The sequence below is a fragment of the Sorex araneus genome, chromosome 5 (assembly GCF_027595985.1).
Source record: "Sorex araneus isolate mSorAra2 chromosome 5, mSorAra2.pri, whole genome shotgun sequence".
Classification (NCBI taxonomy): Eukaryota; Metazoa; Chordata; class Mammalia; order Eulipotyphla; family Soricidae; genus Sorex; species Sorex araneus.
The window spans coordinates 50,141,130-50,152,854 of NC_073306.1; the positions used below are offsets into that span (position 1 = coordinate 50,141,130).

At 46.0% G+C, this 11,725-nt stretch overlaps 1 protein-coding gene across 9 annotated transcripts in view; it reads right to left on the bottom strand.

Annotated features, from left to right (window-relative positions):
* SRRM1 (serine and arginine repetitive matrix 1) overlaps positions 1-2,498 on the bottom strand; it is a 30,684-nt gene extending 28,186 nt beyond the window's left edge. For 5 of the 9 annotated variants that reach the window (XM_055138385.1, XM_055138384.1, XM_004603451.3 and 2 more), the window contains exons 1-2: positions 2,373-2,497; positions 1-86 (exon numbers count right to left, since the gene is read on the bottom strand). The exon at positions 1-86 is cut by the window's left edge and continues 4 nt beyond it. In XM_055138385.1, the coding sequence (XP_054994360.1) occupies positions 1-86; positions 2,373-2,393 (107 nt within the window). In that variant the 5' untranslated portion in view covers positions 2,394-2,497. Of the gene's footprint in view, positions 87-1,078; positions 1,100-1,993; positions 2,163-2,372 lie in introns of those variants that run through there. The other 4 variants (XM_055138386.1, XM_055138383.1, XM_055138388.1 and 1 more) reach the window with 3 other exon arrangements.
* Positions 2,499-11,725: the final 9,227 nt, after the last annotated feature.

The following is an 11,725-nucleotide window of genomic DNA, read 5'->3' on the forward strand; positions in this document are numbered from 1 at the left end:
TTTTCTAGGCATTCTGCAAATTTCAGCTGCTTCAGTAGCTTTTTCTGTTTGTTGCTGAACCGATTATCCTGTTCTGCACTTGTTCCCTGCAGGAATGAGAAACACATTTTAATTAGGAGTTCAAATTTAAATTCCTTTTTATCTGCTAATGAGGGCTTGAGCTTTACATTGGAGAGTGGGAAGGTGAAGTAAATAGAAACACAACCAACATGCATATTTGCTGCAGAATGCATACTTTTTTTCCCTTCAATGTAGCTGCCCTTAGGAAAAAAATGACTATATACAAATTATAAAACACACGTTCACTGTAACAACCTCTTCCAAAGCAACAGTGGATTTGTGCCTTTATGCTAACACATTTAAAGCTTGTTTAAGAACACAGCAAAAAAATTTATAATGTTTAATAAATATTTTCAAACAAGACTACCAAGGTTTATTCACTTCTAAAAGTATGTTTGCAAAATTACTGTGGCTTCATATACAAGATGAAGAAAACGGAAAAAATAACCTCAGGCTGTTGTACTAGTTTTCCACAATTTAGCATGGAATTGCAGGCTAACCTTAAATTCAATTTCAGCAAAGAATAAGGATCCTAAACACTACGTGTGACCAGCAATTCATCTTTTTGCCATTCCTACTAGCTCAATTAAATACAGAAATAAATGGCCATGTGAAATGATTGTTTCACTAAGTTAGCCATTTGTCCCCTGGGAAATGACAAAGAAAATTTGGTTTGAGAAGAATATAAAGAATCTGACCAGAACCCAAACTCTGCCACTACTTAAGCCATATGACCTCAAAACAAGTTACTTAACCTCTCAGAATATTTCTATCCTTACTAAAATCTGGTAGGGTTGTGTATATCAAATAATATTGTGAAGAAACTGGCAGGTATCAGATTAGCAAATGAAAGCCATCCTTTCTAAACTGAGAAATTCAATTTACTAACTAGTTGCCAGACTAAACTAGGAGCTTCAATTCAGTCAACTTTTCAGGGGATACTGAACCCTCACCCTCCAGATTTTTACTAACATCCAGAAGCTAACTTCATTAAAAAAAAAAAAAAATTAACAATCACCTTGCTTTCCCACTGGAACTCCTCCACAGAAGACAAACAAACAAAAAATCAAAACAGGGCTTTTGTTTCAAATATTACACCTAGGCCACGGGAAGTAGTTAACAAAACGCTGTGGTGGAAATTTCAAAACGGAGAGCTCCTGAGCAGCGGGAAATTCTGACAAGCTCTCGCCATCTGACACTCCATAAACACAGTACTGTTTGCATAACCTAAGGGCTGGTTTGCTCTAAGTCACACACTCTTCGGGCAATAATGGCAACTTTTGATGAATGGGGGAGAAAAAAAAAAAGACCAGGGAAAGGAGAACTTGGAGACCAAGTTGGCGTTATCAAAATATCGCTCGATTCCAGTCCCGGTCATGCCCCTGCTTCCAACTTCTTCCTTGAGAAGCACACAGCCCGCCAAGCAACCGCCCCGGGGCGTGGAGTCCACCTCGAACACGCGAAGCCAAGATCAGCTTCGAGCAAACCGGTTCCGACACCGGGCCCGTTCCTCGGAGCAGCCACGACCACGAGTCCCCGGGTCGCTCCGGGCGCCTCGGAGCCCGACTCGAGCCGGCCCTCCCGGTCGGCCGCGCGCGCCCCGCGAGCCCGGGTCGGAGGCGCCTCTTCCCCGGGGAGGCGGGCTGGGGGGGGGAGCCGCGCCCCGCTCGGTCCCCGCCGCTTCCTCTGACCTCCGCAGCCGAGCGCCCCGCCACTCTCGGGAGTTTTCCTCCCTCCCGGGCCCCCCAATTGGGCGGGAGCTCCCCCAGCCTCGCGCCTTCGCGGAGGCTTGGGACGGGCCGGGAGGGACGCGCCGGGCGCCCGCGTTGCCGAGAGCAACCGCTCCACACAGTTCCGCGTCCTCTCACAGGCTCCCCCGGTGCGGCAAACCCCCCACGCCGTACGCTCCGCGACCCTCCCGCCCGCCCGTCACCTCGGCGCTTCCCTGCGGCCTCCCCCCGGGGACTTCCTCCTCGCGGTTCTGCTAGGCCCCAAGACTCCGCGGCGCGCGAAGCTCGGCCTGCAGGCCCCGCTAGGCAAGAGAGAGGCGAAGTCCTACTCCGGCCCCATTCCCGCCGCCATTTTCCGGCGACCGTCGCCGCCGCGTAGGGGGGACGATCCTGGAGGAGGAGACTGCGCAGGGGCGCACCGGTCTCCGCCGCAGGGCAGGGGTGAGCGTCCCCCCGCAGCGAAGATACGGAGGAACCTTGAAGCTTCGCCCTTGCCGGCCACCCCGTCCCGAGTTTAGGCCTCCTGCGGGGTCTCTCCGGGAAGCCTCTCACCTCACCCCAGATCCCCGCGCTCCTACTTACGCGGAAGAATCCCGCGTCCATCTTGCTGCCTCGCTCGGAGATCGCTCCCTATCCCAAGGTGCACCGCGCTGCCGCGACGGAGGGCGGGACCGGGAGGGAAAGCTAAGCGCCCGGACGCAGCGCGCGCCGTACCACCCGCCCCTTCAGGCGACACGAGGCTGCGCCTGCTCACTGCGGCGAGCGTCCGCCACGCTTGCGCACGCGCGCCGAGAGGGGCGGGACTAACAGGCTCCGTAGCCATTGGGGCAGGAGCGCCTGCGAGACCGAAGCCAATGGGAGCAAGAGAAAGAAGGTGTCACCAGATCGCCCCGCCCTGCGAATCCTTTTGTGGCGCATGACCAGTTTAGTTCGCGCGGCTTGGTTTGAGCCTTCAGTCGACCCGTAGTAGAGGAGGCCTCCAGCTCTGGGGGCGCTTTAGCGCGATTGAGAGGGGTGGTTAATTCAGAGGGACGCGGGTGAGGCGGCCGGTTCGTAGGGAAGACCCCTGCAGCTCCCGTGTTGCTGTGATTATGCTGCGGGGTTTACCAGTTTTTTAGATCGTCCGTAAAGCAGTCGAACTACGAAATATGAATGAGATCGGCTCTCTGGCTTAGTTTCCGCCTCAGCCTCCTTCCCCCGCCCCGTTCCTCCCCCCACCTCCAAATATATACGCGGCACTGCTTCCTTTGGGGGAAGAAGCCGAAAGTGACCATTAAATGAGATTTGGTTACGACTGCCTGGTAACCACGCCCGACTGGAGGCAAATGAGAGCTGTGGCCCTGGGGCAGCGCGTCCGTCGGGGCTCTGACCCCCGGCCACCAGGGGGCCCGCATCTGGGAGTCGCCCTTTGACAAGCCCCCATTGAGAGCCCCTCACCTTCAAGGTTTACCCAGCTCTGCCTCCCCAGCTCCAGCAGCGAGGCCCCTTAGCATAGAGTGCGTTTTTCTCCCCCCCAGCCTTATGCATTTTTCCACGGAAAGTTCTGGCGCTTTGTGTCAGCAAACCCAGCCTCTACTTCACGGCCGAATTACCCTGAAACAAAGTAGCTGTGCCCTCGTTGCCTTAGATAATAATGCTGACAACCAGCCCGGGTCTTTTAACTAAGCCTTTTTTCCGCCGCTTGGACCTTTGCAGGCCATTTTCTGCTGCCCAGTCATCAACTCAGCCTGACCAGGAGCCTGATCTCCTGCAGGCTCCTCCTAAAATCTTCCCTGCCTCAGTTTATAGAAATAACGTTCCTTTGTTTAAGACACAAACCTTGGTGTTTGGTTCTTGCTTTTTTCACTTGTGGGCTGCTTGTAAGCTTTGTAGAACCCCTCCTGTTGGTGCTCAGGGAGCCATCTGGGATTCTGGGGATCAAACCTGGGTTGGCCCGGTGCAAGAGAAGCACACTGTCTGCTGTACTTATCTTTCCCGTCTTCCTCTTTCACACTTTTTAAAAAACATTTATTTTAATTGAATCATCATAAGATTTACAGTTAGACAGTTGTTCATGATTGAGTTTCAGTCATGTTCCAACACCCATCCCTTCACTGGTTCACACATTTCCCCAGTTTCCCACCCACCTGGCCCCCTGCCCCACCCTGATAGCCTGCCTCTACAGCATATACATATACACCTCTCTCTCTCTCTCTCTCTCTCTCTCTCTCTCTCTCTCTCTCTCTCACACACACACACACACACACACACACACATTTTCCTTTTAGATACTGTAGTTTGCAATACTGTTACTGAAAGGGTGTCGTGAAAGTCACTTTGCCTCCTTTCAGCACTCAGTTTGGTCCAGAGTGATCATTTCCAACTAACCTTGTCATAGTGGCCATTTCTCTGTACTGTCACACTTCCTATCCTCCTGGACCTTGTTTCTACTGTCTTTGAGTATTATTCACATACTATTTTTTTTAATATTCTGCAAACGAGTGCAATCATTTTATATTTGTCCCTCTCCCTCTGACTCATTTCACTCCATGAAAATCTCCATGTCCATCCATGTATGAACAAATGCCATGCCTTTATTTTTCCTAACAGCTATGTAGTGTTCTATTGTGTAGATGTACCACAATTTCTTTATCCACTCATCTGTTCTTGGGCACTTGGGCTGTTTCCAGATTCTGGCCATTATGAACAGTGCTGTAAAGAATGTAGGAATGCAGATGGCTTTTCTGCATTCTGTTTTGGGATTTCTAGGGAATATTTCCAGGAGCGGTATTGCTGGGTCCTATGGAAGCTTAATTTCTAGTTTATTGAGGACTGTCCATTTCTTTTTTTCAGAAAGGCTGGACTAATAGGCATTCCCACCAGCAATGAATGAGAATCCTTTATTCTCTGCAGCCACACCAGCACTGGTTGTTCTTTTACACGTGTGCCAATCTCTGTAGAGTGAGATGATATCTCATAGTTTTGATTTGCATCTCCCTGAGAACTAGTGAAGTAGAATGCTCTTTCATGTGCCTTTTGGCCATTTGTATTTCTTCTGTGAGGAAGTTTCTGTTCATCTCTTCTGCCCAATTTTTGATCGGTTTGTATGTTTTTTGTAAAGTTCTACCTATGCCTTATCTATCTTAGATATTAACCCCTTATCAAATGAATGTTGGGTAAATAATTTTTCCCATTCAGTGGCTGTCTTTGTATTCTGGTCATTATTTCCTTTTACATTCTTAGTTTAATGTAATCCATTTGTTTCCACTTGCTTGGTCAGTGTTGTTGCATTTTTGAAAATGCCTTTAGCATCAGCATCAGTGTCATGTAGAATTCTATCTTGTCAGGTCTGCTATCAAGATCTATAATCCATTTTGATTTGATTTTTGTGCATGGCATTAGAAAGAGGTCTGAGTTAATTTTTTTGTATATAGCTGACAAGTTTTACCAACACCACTCGTTGAAGACGTTTTCCTTGCTCCACTTCATATTTTTTCTCCTTTATCAAAGATTAACTGATCATATACGGCTCTGAGACAGACTAAGGATCTGTCTCAGGATCTTTAGGCCTATTCCATTGATCTGAGGGTCTCTTTTTATTCTGCTACCCTGCTGTTTTAATTGCTACCACTTTGGAGTACTGTTTGAAGTAGAGGAAGGCAATGCCTCCCATCCTCTTTTTCCCAAGGATGAGGATTGCTTTAGCTATTAATGGGGGGTGGTTTATTGTTTCATATGAATTTCAGGAGTGTTTGATTTATTTCTTATTTTATTTATTTTTTCCTTTTTTTGGTCACACCCTGCAATGCACAGGGGTTACTCCTGGCTTTGCACTCAGGAGTTACTCCTGGTGGTGCTCAGGGGACCATATGGGATGCTGAGAATTGAACCTGGGTTGGCTGCATGCAAGGCAAATGCCGTACCAGCTGTGCTATTGCTCCAGCCCCTGATTTATTTCTTCTAAAATAATGGCATGGGTATCCTTATAGGGGCTGCATTGAATCTATACAATGCTTTGGGGAATGTTATTATTTTGATGATATTAATCCTCCCAATGCATGAGAAGGGGATGTGTTTCCATTTTCTTGTGTCCTCCTTTATTTCTTGAAGTAGTGTTTTGTAATTTTGTTTGCATAGGTCTTTCATCCTTTTGGTTAAGCTAATTCTAAGGTATTTGATATTCTGAGGCACAATTGCAAACAGGATTTTAAAAAATGTCTTTCTTCCATTTAATTATTTTATATAAAAAAGCCATGGGTTTTTGTGTATTAATTTTGTAGACTGACACTTTATTGTACAAATATGTTGTCTGGGAACTTTTTGTAGGAATTTTGATACAGTTTTTAGGATTTTCGAAATATAATATCATGTCATCTGCAAATAGTGAGAGCTTGACTTCTTCCTTTCCTATCTGAATACTCTTGATATCTTTTTCCTTGCCTAATTGCTATGACAAGTACTTCTAGTACAGTAATATGTTGAATAAAAGTTATACATTAAATCTTGCCTTTAAGCCTCTCAATATGTAATAAGTTGTAAATTTATTTATTATTATTATTTTTTTTGGTTTTTGGGTCTCACCCGGCGATGCACAGGGGTTACTCCTGGCTCCTGCACTCAGGAATCACTCCTGGCGGTGCTTGGGGGCCCATATGGGATGCTGGGAATCGAACCCGGGTCGGCCGCGTGCAAGGCAAATGCCCTACCCGCTGTGCTATTGCTCCAGTCCCTATTCATTTTTTTAAAATCTCCACTGCCTCTTTAGATGATTTGGATAATTGTCTAGTTGCAACAACCTCTTAGACATTTTCCTTGCCTTCCAGGATGATGTCTCCACTCTAAATTGGGAGTAGTTTTCTAAAATTTTTTTTTCTCTGCACTTATTTCCTACTGGATACTGAAAGCCCAACACACTATATGCATTTTCCTCACTCAACTCATTCATAACTCTGAGGTCACTGTCACTGTCAATGTCATCCCATTGCTCATTGATTTGCTCGAGCGGGCACCGGTAACATCTCCGTTGTGAGACTTGTTGTTACTGTTTTTAGCATATCGAATATGCCACGGGCTGATTGCCAGGCTCTGGCATGCGGGCGGGATACTCTCGGTAGCTTGCCGGGCTCTCCGAGAGGGATGGAAGAATCGAACCCGGGTCAGCTGTGTGCAAGGCAAACGCCCTATTTATTGTGCTATCTAAGATTTTTAGGACTGGAGCAATAGCACAGTGGGTAAGACGTTTGCCTTGCATGAGGCTGACCCAGGTTTGATTCCTCTGTCCCCCTCAGAGAGCTCGACAAGTTACCGAGAGTATCCCGCCCGCACACCAGAGCCTGGCAAGCTACCCTTGGCGTATTCAATATGCCAAAAACAGCAACAACAAGTCCCACAATGGAGACATTACTGGTGCCCGCTTGAGCAAATTGATGAACAATGGGATGATAATGCTACAGTGTATGAGGACCTGGGTTGATTCTTAATACATCTAGGCAAAGCCCAAACTAGTTATGGCTGTCTACAAATGATTTGTTTTTTGTTCTCTTCTCCAAATCATAGACAAATTCTCCTCCTCTTTTAGGGGGGCTTGGGGTGGGGGCTCTCAAGCAGTATTCAGAAGGCCCTGTGATTCCCTTGCCAATCAAGCTAGGATCCTCCAGGGCACACCTGGCAATGCTCAAAGCTGTATGCTCCTGGAATCATCTGGTGCCTGGAATTGAACCTGGCTCAGGCATACTAGTGATGCAGGTGAGGCAGAGTTCATTTATGATTCCTAAGTTCTTAATATTTAAAAAAATGAAAATATTTAATAATAAAGATACTCAGACTCAGAGCTGGAAAGTAAAAAAGTTTAGTGAAAAGTAGAAGAGAAAAGAAAAAGAGCTCTTTTCTCCAAGTGGGGAGGAACTTAGTATAGGACTAAGTTGAGGTAAGGGGGGGGGTTTGTAGGCCTTTTTAAGAGTTGCTGGCATCCCTTATCAGTTAGCAAGTGTTTACAAAAGATGCAGAAAATTGCAGTGATGTCTAGCTGATGTAAATCTTTCTGGGCATTTTTACCCCATATCTTAGTCTCCCTGTTAACCTAGGCTCCAGAACAGTGTTTTAGGGTCCCGATAATTTCTATGACTGCTGGGGCAGAACTTTAGGAATGAAATGTGTCAGGTCAATGGGGGAAAGATGACAAGGGGAAACTGTGGCTTCTTTCTTCACTGGCAAGGTGAAACACATCTTCTGGGTTTAATTGCCAATTATCTTAGTTTCCTCATCAGTCTAGATTCCAGGGCAGACTTTTTTGTTCCTGGGAAGCCCCAGGAATGCTGAGACAGAACCCTGGGGTGGAATATGTGTCAGGTTGATGGGGAGAAACGGAACATCTGGAGAGAAGAAACTGTGGCTTTCTGTCTCACTAGAAGGGGAAACTAAGGATTCCTCTTTCACTAGGTATGCACCCTAACTGATGAGGAAAATAGGCCTGGCCCTCATTTCAAACAGCCTAACACTAAAGGAGCAGGAGCTGCCAAAGACAGTTAAATCTGGGTTGCATGATGTAACCACAGGTTGCATTTGGGATGTCCTTGAGATGGTCACAGTCTGGCTTTGTAATAGTGGAATGTACTCCAAACATGTTCGTCTTCTTGAGATAGTTTCAGCTTTGCTTTGCAAATGACATGCTTGAGAATTTCTGTTCCTGTATTTGTTGCCAGCAGTTTATATATACAAACCCCCAATATTGTCTGGGATCCAATCTTTTGAGCCCAAGACTGGAACCCTCCCCCCACCACACACACACACACACACACACACACACACACACACAAACCTGGTGTAATAAACCTGAATTTTCCAAGCTCTCAGGCCCACCACGTGGGTCCTTGCTGGCTTGCTAACTACCGTACTATTTTCCTGCCACCTCAACCCTCATGCATTGTAGGATATCATTGGCTTGTCCTTTCTCCCTTGCCACAAAGAGTTTAGGTTTATCTGGTAATAATCTCTAAACATTTTAAGACAACATTGGTATGTCCTGTTCCCCTTGCCACAGGAAACTTAGGTTTATCACAGTGCTCCTGAGGCACTTCCATTCCACTGCGTTTATCTGTAAACTCCTCTCTATGCTTTCTTCCCCAACTGGTCTATCACCTTTCCCCCCTAATCAGACTCTGTTAACTTTTAAGGTCAGATTCCTCAGAAATTTTATATGTATGAGTGAAATACTGTCTTTCTCCTCTACTTATGTCTTTTGAATAGTTTACTTTAAAGCAATGCCCCTTTTTGTATAGACACAGGAAGACAATCATGCTTATATGCTTTGTAATTTGGGATTTAATTGGCTTCAAATATTATTCATTCCCGGGCATCTGCTTTCTCAACCTAAGCCTCAGTTGTCCTTAGTTCCTAGCACCCCAAAAGCAGGGTCCGGACGAGGGACTGAAGGGACCCAGGGCAAGCTGTGAGCTACCCTGGCATCGAAATGGGCCAGGCCAAAGTGCCACGATTCTTAACTATAAGTTAAGAGTTTGATCATGGACAAATGCTGTCCAAAAGCAAAGACGAGCCTAGGACCTTTCTAGGGATAGGAAAGACTAATCTGGTCTGAGCACTGTGGTCTGAAATTGAGATGGCCCCAGGAGAGCAATTCTATAAGCTTAATGTATCTCTTACTGTGTCCATACAAAGTGATGAATAGTATGTGTAGTATAACATTGGGTTTGTCCTTTCAGCCTTGCCACAGGGAACTTAGCTTACTTTAGAACAATGGCCTTTCTGTATGGACACAGGAAGACAGTTAATATTATGCTTTGTAACTTGGAAGCTGATTGACTCCAATAATATTTATTCCTGGGCATCTGCTTTCTTGACTCAGTTGCCCTTAGTTCCTAGCACCCCAAAAGCAGGGTCCTGATGAGGGACAGAATGGACCCAGGGCAAGCTGTGAGCTACCCTGGCATCGAAATGGGCCAGGCCAAAGTGCCACAATACTCAACTATAAATTGAGAGCATGGTCATAGACAAATGCTGTCATGATCCAAAAGTAACGATGAGACTAGGACCCTACTGCGGTTAGGAAGACTAACCTGGCCTGAGGACTGTGGTCTGGAATGTATAGTGAATGTCCTCAGGAAGAACCAAACTTTAAGTCTGATATATCTCTTACTGTGCTCATACAGAATGACATTGCTCGAAATATTTGAAGTAGATTTACTACAACTAAGTGGATTACTAGCTGAGGAAAGAAGAAAGGGACACACCCTGACACATCCTTGTTTGGATCCCACCCTTGATCGGATCTCCTAGTAATCTGGAGTAATCTCCTTAGATGAGATTTTTGTTAATCTCCTGGAGGAGTAGTTTTACCCCTCTTTGTTGATTTGTTAATGTTCAACCCACCTTTGTGTCACTGCCCTATGTGATTGCTATATAAACTAAGACTGTGGGGGAAGAGGAGACAGCAGAGACAGAAGAGACAGCAGGACACAGAAGAAGACACAGCAAGAAGAGGCAGAGAGAAGACAGAGGCAAGAGAGAAGACACAGAAGCAGAGACAGAGAGAGGTCGGAAGAGACCAGGGGAGAGACTACAGAGACAGAGACAAAGATAGAGAGACAGAAACAAGAGAGCACAGTGGCACACACAGAAGCAGAGCACAAGGAGGAGCCATCCCAATTCGGTCCATACACAGAGGCTCGAGAGCATTGAATGCGAGCAGAGGTGCGAGCGAGCAAGTGAGTGAGAGAGAGAGAGAGAGAGAGAGAGAGAGAGAGAGAGAGAGAGAGAGTGCCACCCTTAGAGCTGGCAAGCGCATCACATCTTACCCTCCAGCGCACATCTTTGTAATATTTTACAATTATGAATGCTTACATGTTAGTTGGACAAGGAGAGGAGAAACACACCCATGGGATTTGCCCTTAGGCAGGTCATTTTGCTGTACGAGAATCTGTCCTAGAAGCAGCATCCCCTGAGGGAAAGAACTTTACCCCTATTGATTGTGACCACACCTATACCAATACCAAACCACAACAATACCAAACCTGGTATTGTTGCAGGCAGAGCAGATAGTTAGGGGGCCCTTGTAATGTAATTGGGGGAATAATAAAACTTAAGAAAATGCCTATCCCTGAAGTAGTCCAAAGGAATGACAACCACATTACTTTGACTTGCAAATTCTAAAGTCTTTGGAGAGAAGTCGAGGCATCACCCTGTTCCTGAAAACCAAGGCCCACACAGAGAAAGGTGGACCCCTTGGAAAAAGAGAAACTGATTACAAAAAGACCATCAACAGGGCAAGGGATGAGATCATGAAGGGACAATCAATAGTTCAAGGCTTTCCCTGTGAGGACACTGAGATTTACTCCAGAGGACTCCAGGAAAAAATCATTTTTGGGAATTGTATAAAAGCTCCTCCTGAAAACCATTTGAGGCTCACTCTGCAAGCCCCTGTTCTCCCTTGAACATGTATCTCGATTGCTTGTCTTTCTTTATCTTTGTTTACTTTTCCACTCTGAGAAGTCATGTTCTCTCTTAAGTACTTATTTCCTCTCTCTGTCTTTCCTCTCACATCTTTTTCTTTATGTTTTTATTTTTGTTTGTTCATTTGGGTCACACCCAGCAGTACTAAGGACTTCTTCCTGACTCTGTGTTCAGGGGTCACTCCTGGTAAAGCTCTGGGCATTATATGGAGTTCCAGGGATCAAACCTGGGTTGACCACATGCAAGGCAAACACCTTACCCACTGCACTATTGCTCCAACCCCTCCTCTCATATCTTTTAAAGTAAGTTTCATTCAATACAAACTATATTGCTTCACTAATGTGCCTCCTCCTGAATTCTTTTTCTGTGAAGGAAAGGTGACAGACCCAGAATACCTCTGTCAAGGTTAGGACTGATTTTCTTCTTCTGCAAAAAAGCAATTCCTTGCTCCAGCCTGAGTCCACAGCACCCCAAATAATTTGGTGGCAGGG